Source organism: Mastomys coucha, unplaced genomic scaffold (genome assembly GCF_008632895.1).
Source record: "Mastomys coucha isolate ucsf_1 unplaced genomic scaffold, UCSF_Mcou_1 pScaffold22, whole genome shotgun sequence".
Taxonomy (NCBI): domain Eukaryota; kingdom Metazoa; phylum Chordata; class Mammalia; order Rodentia; family Muridae; genus Mastomys; species Mastomys coucha.
In genome coordinates this window covers 264,008,211-264,022,159 of record NW_022196905.1, presented here as the reverse complement: position 1 = coordinate 264,022,159, position 13,949 = coordinate 264,008,211, and the positions used below count along the sequence as shown (strand labels likewise).

Below are 13,949 nucleotides of genomic sequence, written 5' to 3'. Positions count from 1 at the left end.
GGGGACATTTTACACACTAGCCCACAGGGACATCTCAGACACACTAGCCTATGGGGACATTTTACACAGTAGCCCACAGGGACATCTCAAACACACTAGCCTATGGGGACATCTTACATACAAACTGACTCTCCAGCATTCTTTCCACTCCCACCTTTACAGCAGATGAATTGATTGGGGCTCTTTACGGGGCTGTCTTGCCTTCTGCCCACTTCCAGCCTAATCAGAGCCTCTATTGGCCCCTCACTCCTGTGACATCAGGCAGGTTGGATCATCTCCCAGGGGGGTGTCAGGCTGCAGAAGACGAGGTCTGCTACTATAACCCAGCCTCTCCTCTTGTGACTTAGCCTTCTGAAGAGGCCTTCTGTATACCCGCGTCTCTGCGGTGCATGCCTACGGGGTAGGGCAGGGGTGTTGCTCTGAGGCAGGACAGCTGAGAAGGGCCACTGTAAGTTAACATACTCTCCCTACTTCCTACTAGTGAGTCTCTCCCTCCTGGAAACAATCTATCTGAATAGTGTCCATATACTCAATTATCTCACTGTTACAAACTGCTGAAGGTGGTGCATTCAGACTTTAGCACCATGTTGATATAAGTAGCAGCTGGCACATCTGCAAACAGGTTTTTTTTTAAGTGGAATGTATCAGCCTCTTGGGGTGAAACATCAGTGTAACTGGTTCCTCCAGGTCAGAGATCTTGTCAGTAGCCATGACATGCAGGAGAGCTTGCCAGATTGAACCCACCAGCACTCCCTCCCTCATAATGAAGATACTCATGGGGCCCTGATCTGAGATTTCATATCCTCTTACCCCAGCACATAAGGGGTAGAAGGGTGAAGTGGGGCTTTTCAGTAATGCAGCTACCTCCCCTAATAATGCTTGTGCCTCCCCTAAGTCACCCAGGAAACTCACTGGCTCACCATACCTCTTTGAATGGGGTCTTCCCTCTGGTTTGTCAAGACTTTGTCTGCATCTGGGATGAATATATGTTTCTTTCCATCAAGTCAAGGAAAGTCACAGACAGACATGATTTTCTAAGTAAGAATCCCTGCGATTCCTGTTGACTTGCCTCATTCATCACCAGAAAGGTCATGTTCATCTTCACTGAGCTAAAGCTTAGGTACTTGGATTCTGTCATGTTATTCGAGAGTACAGCCAAGGCACCAGATTCACCTCCCTCCCCACTACAACTGTTAGAATATGTTTAAATATGGTTAGTGTGGGGAAGGGGGTGTGTTACTGAGACCACTGGATAAGTCGCCAGTCCATGAGCACCCTCCAGAGAGGGATGTGTTCCTAGGCTTGCTGACCACAGGCAGTGAAACAATTCAAGAAACTAGAGATAAAACTTGAGGTCCGAACTTTGGAGATGTGTGCTAACTGTATGAGAAGAATTAAGGACTGCAGAGGGGCTGGGGAGACTGTCCGCTGGGTAACAGCACTTTCTGAGTTTGAATTCCCAGCACTACATCAAAGCTGGACATTGACTGCATGCCTGTAAGCCAGCCTTGTTGAGGGGAGCAGAATTAGGCAGGTCCAGGAGCTTGCTAAAGAAGGAGTGAAATAAAAGAAATCCATCTTTAAATACAGCAACAAGGCATCAGTGTACTGTGTAGATAGTTCAGTAAAGAGGTTTTCTTTGAATGTTGACTAGCATTTGGCAAATATGTTCCCAAGTTGTACAAGTAAAGCAAGATGGAATTAATGTGGGAGAAGGTTCCTGGGGCTGCAGCAGATTGTCAGCTCCTGGAGAAGACACAGGCTCTGTGAGACCTCTCTTGGTCTTGTGCCATGAGACCTTGTCATGTTTGGGGTCTTGCTGTCCCCTGAGGAATGCAGACCTTGGTGCAGGCCTGTCCATCCCAGCTACTCAAGACCCTGAGCAGAGAGTGAAGCACAGCTTCAGTGCCTGCCTGGAGAGCAGAGGAGACCCTGACTCAGACAGCACAGGGCCCTGGATTCCATAGCTAGTACAAGAAACAGAACTTTCTCTCAGAAACTCAGACACAGTTCCCCAGTGCCAGGAATTAGCTTCAAAAGGGGACCTGTTGAGAGACAATCTATAGATGGCAAGTCAGAAAGTCTCTCTGCTAATAGTCCCTTCTGCCCGTGCCTTGGCTGACTTCTGGTGAGGTTCTTCCTGACTTCCGGTGGGGCTCCCTCTCAACACAGTGCTTGTTGGGCCATCTTCTGAATGGTGGGAGACCATACGCCTGGCCCTGTTCTGAGGCCTCTGCTGGGCTGGCTCCATTTGCACTGAGAACAAGGTGCCACCTCTCCCCTCCCCACACCTCGTTCCTTCTCACTTTCTCATTGCATGTTCTCTGGGTGACACAAAAGAAAGATTAAAAGAAGTTATTGAGGAATGTCCACTACATAGGAATAAACTTCATGGTGACATAATTGAGTATTTATTGCAAGACACAGTGGAGGGATGAAGAACAAAGGGCAAAGTGTGGAGGTCACATAAAGCCACCGAGAATATTCCAAAACCAAGTAGCACTCAGAACTACCAAACTCAGTGAGTTGTTTTCAATTTCACAGAATAATGGTGCCCTTGTACAAGGCTTTCCTGAAATCTAGAGGCAGTTTTCTTGTGTAATAGAATTCTTTCTTTTTCAAATCTCTTAAGAAGAGAGCCCCATTTAGACAGCCTGGGTCTGGAAGATTGCAGTGGGAAAGCATGCATGAAATTCTGTAGTAGACTGAGATTATTCATTGTTACAGTCAAGAGTTTAACTAGTTTAATAAAAGAAAAGCTTTAATTATAGTAAGTTATAGTGGTGAAGTAATTAAGAGTGATTATACTAATTTCTTAAAAGTATATCTAATGGAATTGGGACCAATTTCTAATGAGAGATAAGATTTGAGAGATCCTTCCACAGACTCGTGAAGGATGTATCCTTATTCCCAGACAGTCTACATGATGCAGTTGGGAATATGCTGAAGAGCAGGGCTTTCATCAGAAGTTAAACAAGCAGCTGCCTTAGTTTCTTTCTCATTGCTGAAATAAGATGGCCTGACAGAGCAATGTAAGGGAGAAGCATTTACTTGGATTCACAGTTCCTAAGAGAATAGTCCACAGTGGCAGGGAAGGGTTTGCATTGCTGTGAACAGACACCTTGACCAGTGCAGCTCCTATAAAGGACAACAGTTAACTGGGGCTGGCTTACAGCTTCAGAGGTTCAGTCCATTATCATCAAGGCAGGAGCATGGCAGCGTCCAGGCAGGTATGGTGCAGAAGGAGCTGAGAGTTCTACATCTTCATCTGAAGGCCGCTAGGAGAATACCAGCTTCCAGGGTCTTAAAACCAACCCCCTCAGTGACACACCTACTCCAACAAGGCTACAGCTACCTTCAACAGTACCACTCCCTGTGCCAAACATATTCAAACCATCAAAGAAATCATGGCTGCCCACAGCATTGGAAGGTGGTTGATCCCATTATGTCCACACAAGGGCACAAGGAACTGGATGTGGTGTGGTTCTGCATTTCGCCCTAAGAGGGAAGCACTGCTCAGGGGGTGGGAAAATGCAACCTAAGAGGAGGGAGGCCAAAGGTGGGGTTCCCTGACTCCCAGGCCTTCAGTCACCACTGGAAACTATACAGAGGAGTTGAAAGGGAGGGTTGGGGCCCACAGGCCTGCAATGAGGAGCTGGGACCAGGGGTTCCCATACTGCTGGATATCCAGACACTGCTGGGTCTTGGGGAATTGGGGGCAGAGTTGGATCAGGGCCAGGGGGATGAAAACTCAGCTCATCAGCAATTGGCAGCGATTTTCTGGGAGCGTGGAGGGGCCTTCTGCAGGAGACTTAGGACAGCAGTGCGACTCTGTAGACATAGACTTCCTCCATGCTTCCCACAGCAGTTCTTGATGAGACAGTCCTTGGTTCCAAACTGTTCACTGATTGTTCATTGGAAAAAATGGATGCATACCAACTCCTCAGGGTGGACCAGAGTTTAAATAACCTTTTGCAGGAAGGGGTGTCCAGGAAGGGAAGCTTACTGGCTAAGCCCTCAGGGTCTTTAGATACCTCATTAACATGAAGAACTCTGTTCTCATCTATGTGACCGTAGGTCACTCCTATATAGGGAGTGTGGTCATGTGACAGGGGCCTGGTTGGAAGCAGGTGAAGTTCCTACCACCCTCTCTGGGTTCTTGGGCTTCCAACCCGCTCAGCTTTACCAAGTTTCTAGGCCCAGTCCACTGCCCCCAGGGACTGGTTGCAGGGCCAGACTCTAGAGTCCCAGGGTCCTCAGAGACCCTCATCTTCCAGCAAGGCTCCCCTTCCTAAAGGTTCTACAACCTTCCCCAGCAGTGGGACCAAATGTTCAAACCGATGAGCTCATGGAGAGAACACATGCAAACTCCAACAGGAACCCACGAAAACCTCATCCTTCACTGTATTGGAATCTAAACTTAACACATCAACAATGTCAACTGGAAAGGGGGGGAAAAAGAATGAATTCCAGTGGCTTAAAACTGTAGTCGTGCTTATATATCTAGTAAGATCAAATGGAAATTAATTAAAGATTCTAAAATTGTCATGCAGTGGTGGCACATGCCTTTAATCCCAGCACCCAGGAAATCGAGTTCTAGGACAGCCCAGGCTACACAGAGGAGACCCTGTCTCAAAAAACAAACAAACAAAAATTCTAAAATTCACCAGATGAGCAACTTTTCAAAGTATTCCTGATTTTATTATATTTCTATATTTTATATTTTATATTTCTATATAACAAACCATCCCAAAGTGTCCGGCCGCTGCCGCCAGCACTCTGGGCCCTTCAGTGCTGAGTTGGCTAAGGCTTAGCTGAGAGGTCAGTTCTGTTTCATAGGTTCTGGTTCTGCCATCAGAGCGCATGCGTGGAGCTTGGCTGTGTCAGGCTCACCCAGAGGACTCCATTCCTGTGTCTGACTGGAATAGCAGTACCCTGGCGGAACTCTGCACCCATCTGGGGTCATGGCACTTTGTTGTGTGTGATGGAATGCCCAACATGATAATGGCAGTTCTGGGATGGCTTGTTGTCTGATCTGAGAAGTCCCAGGCTGTGATATCTGCTGTCCTTGTGGGTCAGTCAGAACACAAGGACAGTCAGATAAAGGCTGGGGCTGAGGCCAACACCTCATAGCGGGGTACTGTGTTCCCACAGCAGAGGAAGGTCTGGTTGGCTCAGATCCCATACACAGTCACTGAAGCAGCCATCAAGGACAGTTTAAGCCAATCAGCACGATCCAGCTATGTGTTCTTTGTAAATCAAGCCATCGTTAGAATCACAATGAGAATCACAATGAGAAAATGGGGCCACTGTTAACTGTAGTCTTAATATAGACAAGAACAGGAATGGATAGAATCCTCTGTGGTAAAAATGACAGTCCTTTTTGAATTAATTTGAGATAAGTGCAGTTTCAATACAACTATCTAAAGATATGCTAAGAACTTAATTGCACCCATTTAAAAAAAGATGAACAGTATTCAACAAGAAACCTATTATAAATCAATAATAATTAAAATAGCATAATAATGATTCAAAAATAGAATAAGTCCTTTTGAAAAAAATAAAGAATATAGGCATCAGAATGTATTTAGCACTAAATGAGAAGGCAATTTATATACACCATTTAGATTTAGAAACTAGAAAAATCGACTTTATAAAAGTGAATAATAATCAATATCACCATTTGGAAGCTTTAATTACAGAATAATGAGAAAACATGAAATATAAAATGGCCAGATAAAAACATATGTAAGTATTAGACATTTCATGAGCCTGAAAGAGTAAGTTTTAAAAGGGACATGTGAACTGTAGAGAAAGGTTTATGATGAACGTGGTAGAGAAAGCCAGGATGTGTCCAGTGCATAAATGAGCATCAGAAGACTCTGCTAAACAATTGGGGTGTGTGCGTGTGGCACACTGAAAAAGACACACAGTACCTAAGTAAAAGATGAAGAAGACACCAGGTAACTAAGTGTGCAAGTAATGTTGATGTAAATTCCAGTGCTAACAAGCTACGGGTGCTCACCTGCTCAGTGTGAAAAAAGTCTTCTGCTGCTCCAGGAAGCCACAAAGAACACTAGAAGCCAGTGTCATTCCGTGAATTATAAAGCAATCCATCTTCTTGTTCAAGCACAGTGACAATCATAGCAAAACCAGAAAAATGTACCACATCTCCTCCCCAAACCTGAACCAGTTCTTCAATATAGAATAATACAGCACAGTTAAAATGAATCAGTAGATAGGTGACCAGATTGTAACCTGAAAGGCTCAGTGTCAGAATGGAGCCATCTCCTTGGTCTAGGAGTGGGTGATCTGGATGTTAATGGTGTCAGGCTGGGTCACATCCAAGCTTCAGTTTATTCCCATTCCGTTTGGTGTGGAATGTGATAATGCCCTTTGCCTACCAGAGCTCCTGAACAGAACTGTAGATTTGCCTAACACAGCAAGATCCTTTAGCCATCTACCATGTGGTGCCCAGTGTATCTTCTGCTGCTTGAGATGTGTTTATATAGACTCACTTTCTTAATAATTCTTCTGCTTTCCAATGGTTCAAGAGCAACACACCTCCCTTAGAAACTGTATTTGGAACTTGCCAAGCTTTGGGACCCTCTCCCAAAGTGCTGCCTGCACTTTCAGTGTGCTGTGTGTCTGGGCTGCGGTACCCTGTAGGCAGTGTGTTGTATGCATTTCTCATAATGTATTAATAGTGTGTTACTTAAACCCAGGTTTAACAGGATGTGACCTCATGAACAGGATCAAAGCCAAGTAGAAAGTTCTGGCTGTGGGTCAGACTGAGGCAGGGAGGGAAAGTGGGGTCTCTTTAAAAGTCCTAGCAGTAAAGGGCTGGGGAGAAGGCTCAATAAAGTGCTAGGCACGCAAACATGAGGACCTGAGTTTGAGCAGCAGACCTATGGGAAAAGTCACACAATGTCACTCTGATTAGTGGCGCACATGGCACTGGAATCTCAGTGCCAGGAAAGCAGAGACTCTCAAAGCCTTGGGTCACACAGCCAGCCAGCTTACTCCAGTCAGTGAGTGGTCCAGGCCAGTGAGAAGCCCTATTTCAAAAGCAAGGTTGATAGCACCCTAAGGAATAGTAGCTAGAATGGACCTCTGGTCTGCACACATACCTGCATACACATGAGCATGCACGTACACACAGGTCCTGGAGTTAGTTGCTCCCGTTCATCATCAGAATGTAAGGAGCAACTCTAAGAGTTGGCGCCTTAGATGCTGAGCAAGCCTGTGGATGGTCCAAGTACATCACTCATTACGGTGCAGGTTATTGCACCATGTGCCTGCAGCTGAGGATTAAGTGCTACATGGGTAATGCAGTTCCCTGTTGGGCTGAGTGGGTTCAGGATCTCTGTCATGTGTAGGTTACACATTGAATGTCACAGAAGGTCAATTAAAGGACCTGCATGCCCATGGCAGGTGTTAGGCAGGGGCCGTGCAGTTGGAGAACCCTGATGTGACCAGTCACTGGGTAGGGCCAGGGCACCATGAGCATCTGTGCCTTCAGCGCTGTGTGGCTGCAGTGACTTTGCATCATGTGCTCCTGCCAGCCTCAGCATCGCTACCCTTTTTAATTAACTGGTAGTATGTGACCCTACATCAACTAAACAGGCAGGTCACCTCATTAGGAAGCCTGCGCAGCAGCCAGCAGGAGACAGAGCTCCCAGTGCGCCTGGGTACTGCTCCTCCCCATTAATCAGTCCCTGTGAGAAGGGCTTCTCAGTACTCGCTGGCAGATCACATCCCTCCCCTCCCAGCTGCAAATGCACACTCAGTCCAGGGGCAAGGCGATGTTCTGTAATGACAAGGTGCTTCCTGCCTGCTTTGCAGTGTTGCTGGCCTGAGTTCAAGGTCAGAGTTCAGCCCCAAGAGGCTAGGCTGCTCCTCTTGCCTTTTCTTTCCAACCCAACTTTCTGGAAACATTGAATGCCAAGTTCATAATGCCTTGTGGTAAGAGGTCCTGAGTCTTACCTGCTTATGGCTGTTGCTGCTGGCATTGCTGGGACCTCTGAACTTCCTGCACAGTTTCTAGTGAGAGGGCCCAGCTGGCTACTGTCTCCAGCACTGTTCTTAAATTTGAAGCATGTGGAACATTCCTGTCGGTCTGAAATGGTGGTGTTTGTGGTTGATCCATTGTGTCAGACACTACCACCCGACTTCTGAGTACAACACATGAAGTGTTACCTCACCGTCATGTGTGACACTATATAATACCTGGTTGTATCTTTTACACATGCAGAGACAGGAGCACACACACCTATTCCAACAAATGCCAGCGCTCCATGCATGCTGCACTCACACAGCCCCATCTTTCCAGCCTTAGAAGGGTCCATGAGGTCCTCAGGGTCAGAGAGATCTTCCTGTTCACAGGAGAATTCTCAATCTTATTTCAGGTCTTGACTCAGATGAAGAGCTCGGGCTTCTCTGTCACCACGCCTCCTACCTAGGTGATTGACATGGGTTCTTGCTGTTTTGTAGCCTGTTCTGTATTTCATACGTCTGCACGCCTGCATGGTGGTCTACATACTGTGTTGGGGGTGCACAGGGACGTGTACCCTGGCTGTCCTGTCTCGGGAATGTTCTCGAGCTCATAGGAGCTTGCAGCAGGGTCCATCTCCATGGTTGTCACCAGCCACATCACCCAGCTTGCTAAACCACACACAACCAGGGGCTTTAGATTCCTTGGAGTGTGGAAAGAAGAAAAACAACTTGGTCTGTAGTATGTTGCACAGTATATGCACCATACCCTCCCTGTGGAGGGTAGCCAACCTCATGCTTCTTCATTGCCACCAGCTTGCCTGAGTTTCTGTTTCTCCATTTTGTTTCAAACAGGTCATTGTGGTAAGGAGGGTCAACAGATTCCATTCAGTGAATTGGTCTGTACATAGACAATGGAACTGGTGGCTCTCACCAACCTCCTTTCTGTATGTTCCTCATTTCCAGACCAGAGGGTGGCCTCCTTCTGTACCCTGACTGACCTCCAGCATGGACAAGAACTAGAAGGAGCCCCAGAGCTGTCCTTGTGTGTAGATCCCACCAGTGGCAAAGAATTCATGGATACACCTGGGTATGTAGACCCTCCCTCCCACTGTCCCAACACTTAGGGATCCCAGGCCAGGCTGGAGAGAGCCTTACAGTGGGACTGACCTGGATACTAGAAATGCTAGCACTGCCCTGTGTGACCATGACACTGCAAAGACAGATCCTGCCTGTTGGCTGCCTGTGCCACAGAAGAGGGGCAAGTGGGACCTCCAATCAGCTGCCTCATTTCTACAAAAGCACCAGGCAATGACCCCTTATCAGCCAGGCTTGACCAGCCAGGCCATTCATGCTCTAGGACCTGCCTAGGGCACAGTTCTTCCTGGACCCTGATCCTTGATCCATCTATCTGCCTACAATCGACATAAATGAGGGATGCACCCCCATCATGATGCATGAGCTCCGTGAACTGAGTCATGGCTAACTTGCTAGGGAACCTGGTTCTGTCTTCAGAACAAAAGCATGTTAAGGGAAGTCATATCTATATGTGGCTGCCAGGACTTAACTCTGGCCTACCTCCTTCTCCATTTAAATAAGCCTGGCTTTTGTTTTCTTACCAGCCTTAGTGTCTTACCAGTTCTGATGGTGGTAGCTATGGGACAGAGCCTTGTCCCAAATCGTTAATTTACACATAATATTTTTAGTGAAAAGTTTACTAACATGGACACAAGCAATGTCCTAGCCTTAGGTCTCATAAATCCTCTTAATTGTACCATTTACCCCAGGGAGCGATCACCCTCCACACTGACTGGGAAAGTTAACCAGCTAGAACTGATTCTCCGACAACTGCAGACTGACCTTCGGAAGGTACGTGATTGCTGGAATCCTCAGACAGAGCAAAGCTTTGCCCACCCAGTCAGGCCCCCTTTAATTCCTGCAAATAAATGGGTAAGAACCCTAAGCAGACCTGGATCCAGGAAGGAGGTTCCCTTGGTTTCCTCTCATCTTCTTACCAGCAGCTGGTGTGGAGTTTCCCCTAAGGGCACTTTGTTCGAGTCCTGTAGACATGCCTGAGGGTGTCTGCCTTCTAAATGGTGAGGTCTCCACATAAGTAAGATTCGGTGTGTTGTTGCTTACAACAGCCACCTGTGAACCAACCCAGAGGAGGATCTGTTACTCCCCAAAGATCTGTTACTCTCACAGTCAGCTCTCACGGTCAGTCAGCTCTCCTAACCTCAGAGCAGTTGCCTTGTACATGCTCATGCCCCAGCTTCTCTTTTGTACAAGATGCCAGTTCCCACCGCAGTGCCCCTTCCGTAGTAGGTGCCTTTGCTGCCCTTGGAGGCAGAGTGGAATGTGTGTCACAGAGAGCCCTAGAAACCTCCTGGGATGTCAGCTTGGTTTGGCTGTGGGAGGTGAGGGATTATAGCTGGTGTAAATATGGATGGGGTTGGTCCAAGCCGGAAGGAACTAGTGAAGAGAATACAAGAGTCAAGTTCTTATCTAGTGTGCAAGGCAGGAGCTGACCTAGGATGGGATGGACTGTTAAATACATGCGGGTCTGTGTGTGCATGCACACTCGTGTGGACACACTTTCTCCTGATGGTCACTGTCTCCCACCACCAGCTAAGGAGCTAGAGCTAAGGTCAAGGGTGGGGGAAACGGCCAGGGCATATTCAGTAGAGATGCCAATGAGGCTCTGCTTTTCCACTTCATGTTAAGGTGATCCTGATAGAGCTGTGTGTGTGTGTGTGTGTGTGTGTGTGTGTGTGTGTGTGTGCGCACTGATGCAGAGCCCCCAGCAAGCAAACACACACCACTTTGTTGCCTTTGCAGATATGGACACTGAGGCAGTTGAGTTTAACTAACTTGATCTAGATAAGAAATCAAGAGAGAAATTGAGACACAAGGCCCCCTGGGGTGTGTAGTACATCAAGGGTGATGTACTCCTTCCCTTGATGAGTCCACCAGAAAACACAGAGTCTGAGCTGCCTGAGCAGGTATATACCAGCACAAGAACCTTCCTTGCAGGAGCACTTGGGAAGGAAGGCATGGCAGTGTGGGGTGGGAACAGCTGGTAGTGAGAGGTGATCATCCAGGTGGGCTTAGGAGACAGTGGAGGGGTGGACACCAGGAAGCTTCCTTTGAAAACAGGACATGACGGTCAGTCAGCTCTCCCAACCTCAGAACAGTTGCCTGCAAAGATGGCCTGCAAATCAGGAGGGGTTCACACCAGCCTAGCTGTCTCTCTTCCAAGTGGTATGGGGTAATAAACTTCTGACTGATAGCCTTCCTACACAACGGCTCCATTCCTCAAGAATGGAGGGAGCCAAGAGGCTAGGGTGGCTCCAATCACTGTAAAGCAGCAAAACCCGGGGGCCCTCATGTGCAGCTCAGTGGGGGCAGCTGCCCAGCTGCTCTGTAACACCATCTGTCTCTGGTCCACACAGGAGAAGCAGGACAAGGCGGTGCTGCAGGCTGAGGTTCAACACCTGAGGCAGGACAACATGCGGCTGCAGGAAGAGTCACAAACGGCCACAGCCCAGCTGCGCAAGTTCACCGAGTGGTTTTTTAGCACCATTGACAAAAAGGCCTGATCAGCTCACTGCTCCTTCCCGTGGGACCACAGGCTGGTTGGCCTGCCTGTCTGCCACCCTGCCTACCCGTGGTCCCTTCCAAGTCGGCAATGCAGTTTTTACGTGTGCTTTCCATCACCTATAGGTAGATGTCTCACTGTCTGTCTGTATCACTGCTCACCCCAGCAGGCAGGTCAGGGGTCTGGACTCCTGGGTAGCTGCAGCAGGAGATGAATGTAACTGCTGGTGGATGCTAAAGTAGCCTGTAGCCGACCGGTTTCCCTGAAGATGCTCTGGCCTCAGCTTCCCGTAGGGCGAGAACCTAAGCAGGTGACCTGCAGAGATGCTAAGCCAGTGTACAATGGCAGGGCTGTAGGATTGTAAAATAAATATGGAGGCAGAGAATCAGACATGTACTTTAATGTTAAAGGTGCTCTATTTTTTTGGATGTACAGTAGTTTTATTTCCACAGCTGCATTATCATAGCAATAAGAAGGGCGCAGTAGGCAGTCTGCAGAGCTCTGTCAGAGACAGGCCCTGAAGTTTAACACTAGCACGAATGCTGTTGCTGTAGAGACGTATTTATTTGCAGGAACAAACGGTGCCTGAATATTAACAGTGTTCTGATTTTTTTTAAAAAAGAGATACGTATGCCTTGTGAACGGCTGGACCTGTCGGTAGTCACTTCCTCGCATAGTTTGCTTTCTTGTAGTTGCTCTGCAGCAGTCAGTCTACCCTCCCCAATAGAGCCCCTGATGCTGAGTGCCAGCAGGATCCTGTGTACAACACCAGATCTGTTTATCTTTGTACAGAACCTCTGATAAAGTGTCTTGTATTTAACACTCTTATTTAAGCTTATTTAACCCTAACTTGTTAATTTTATATGATTTTTATTTCACCTGCGCTAGCTGTAAGGCGGGAGGCAGGCAGGCAGTGACTTAGCTCACCTGGACCTGACTGAAGCAGGTGGGCGAGCTGAGAACCGGATGCTGCTGGCTAACACGTTGTTTGTATTGCTTCTCCATTTTTAACTGTTATATTTGAGATGAACATACATTTTGCTTTTTTAATAAATGTTCAAAAGAAGTCAACATTAGAAGCAGTGTTACCTGTCTCTGTGGACTGTGACATGTTGGTCATCCCTGTGAACTTATTGCAGGTCATTTCGGACCCTGGTCTATATGTTCAGAACTGTTTAGCTGCCTCTTAGCCTCTTGCTGGTTCAGAGGGCTAAGGATTCACTACTACATGACACATAGACCATTCTCTAAGCTTCAAATCCCCTTGATCCCAAGAGTATGTATCCTTGGAAGGCTCTGGAGGTTCCCATTTTATAAGCAGATAAACTTGGACTTGGGGTGAAAGCTTGCTCAAGCTTCCTTTGGAGTGGGGAACTATTTAGTTGGTTGGTTTTAAGCCAGGGCTCACTATATAGCCCAGGTTCACCTGAGCTCACTCCTCCTGCCTGAGCACCCCAAGACCTGGACTTGGTGCCACCACACCCAACTCATTTGATAAATTGGCGTTTTACTACAGGAATTCAGAGTTGTTTGTATGGCCACTGTACAACAAAACAGTAGCAGAAGCTTAGCCATGAACCACGTGTCTGAAAGCTTAGCTATGACACCCACGGGTCTGGCCAGGACCTGGAGTACAACTGATCCAAGTCCTTGATCTAGAGCAGGTATGATCTTTAAAGTGCAGCCAAGCAGGTGGGGTGAGCATGCCTTAGAGAAAATAAAGGCTCCAACCAACAACAGCCAGCTAGAGAGCCATCCCACCTTTAGGCATCACCATGGCCCAAGACAGCAGTGTCTTCTTGAGGTTCAATCTCCCCTCATGTGTTTAAGACCAGTGTAGAGTCATCTCTCAAGTCCTGGGCCATGCCTAACACACTGGCCTGGTGCTATGATGTTCCCATCCTGCCAGGCTAGCTGAACATGGCTTCTTGCCCCTGTGGTGCATGGAGTTCTGCACAGCTTTGCACTGCACTAACCATGCTCAGTCACTGACACCTCTTAACTACGCATGTTAACTTGCTATGAGGGTTCACTCCTATAAACTGATACTGGAATCAGGCCAATAAAGGAAGTATCTTTGATTTCAGAATAATTAAGCAGGTGCTTGTTTCTCACCTTGTGGGGTGAGCAGTTGTGTGTCAAAACCTTCCCAGTGTGCGGCAGTTAAAAGTAATTAGCATATTGGGGGTTTTCCTGTACAATGGAGAGGGCTTATTAAAAACACAAGTTGCCATCAACCGGCAACAGCGGAAGCCTACTTTGCTCAGCTGCTCAGTTAGCAATGAGATAGAAGAAGCCCGGGGCCCCACCAGTCAATCAGAATGAAGTTTGATTACAAGTCATTCACCAGGGAGGGCAC

At 47.5% G+C, this 13,949-nt stretch overlaps 1 protein-coding gene across 4 annotated transcripts in view; it reads left to right on the top strand.

Annotated features, from left to right (window-relative positions):
• The window catches only part of Sipa1l2 (signal induced proliferation associated 1 like 2), a 143,391-nt gene extending 130,730 nt beyond the window's left edge, over positions 1 to 12,661 (top strand). For 3 of the 4 annotated variants that reach the window (XM_031341826.1, XM_031341825.1, XM_031341824.1), the window contains 4 exons: positions 8,409 to 8,462; positions 8,959 to 9,082; positions 9,780 to 9,861; positions 11,445 to 12,661. In XM_031341826.1, coding sequence (XP_031197686.1) covers positions 8,409 to 8,462; positions 8,959 to 9,082; positions 9,780 to 9,861; positions 11,445 to 11,591 — 407 coding nt within the window. In that variant the 3' untranslated portion in view covers positions 11,592 to 12,661. The remainder of the gene's footprint in view (positions 1 to 8,408; positions 8,463 to 8,958; positions 9,083 to 9,779; positions 9,862 to 11,444) is intronic. The other variant, XM_031341827.1, reaches the window with a different exon arrangement.
• The last annotated feature ends 1,288 nt before the right edge of the window (positions 12,662 to 13,949 follow it).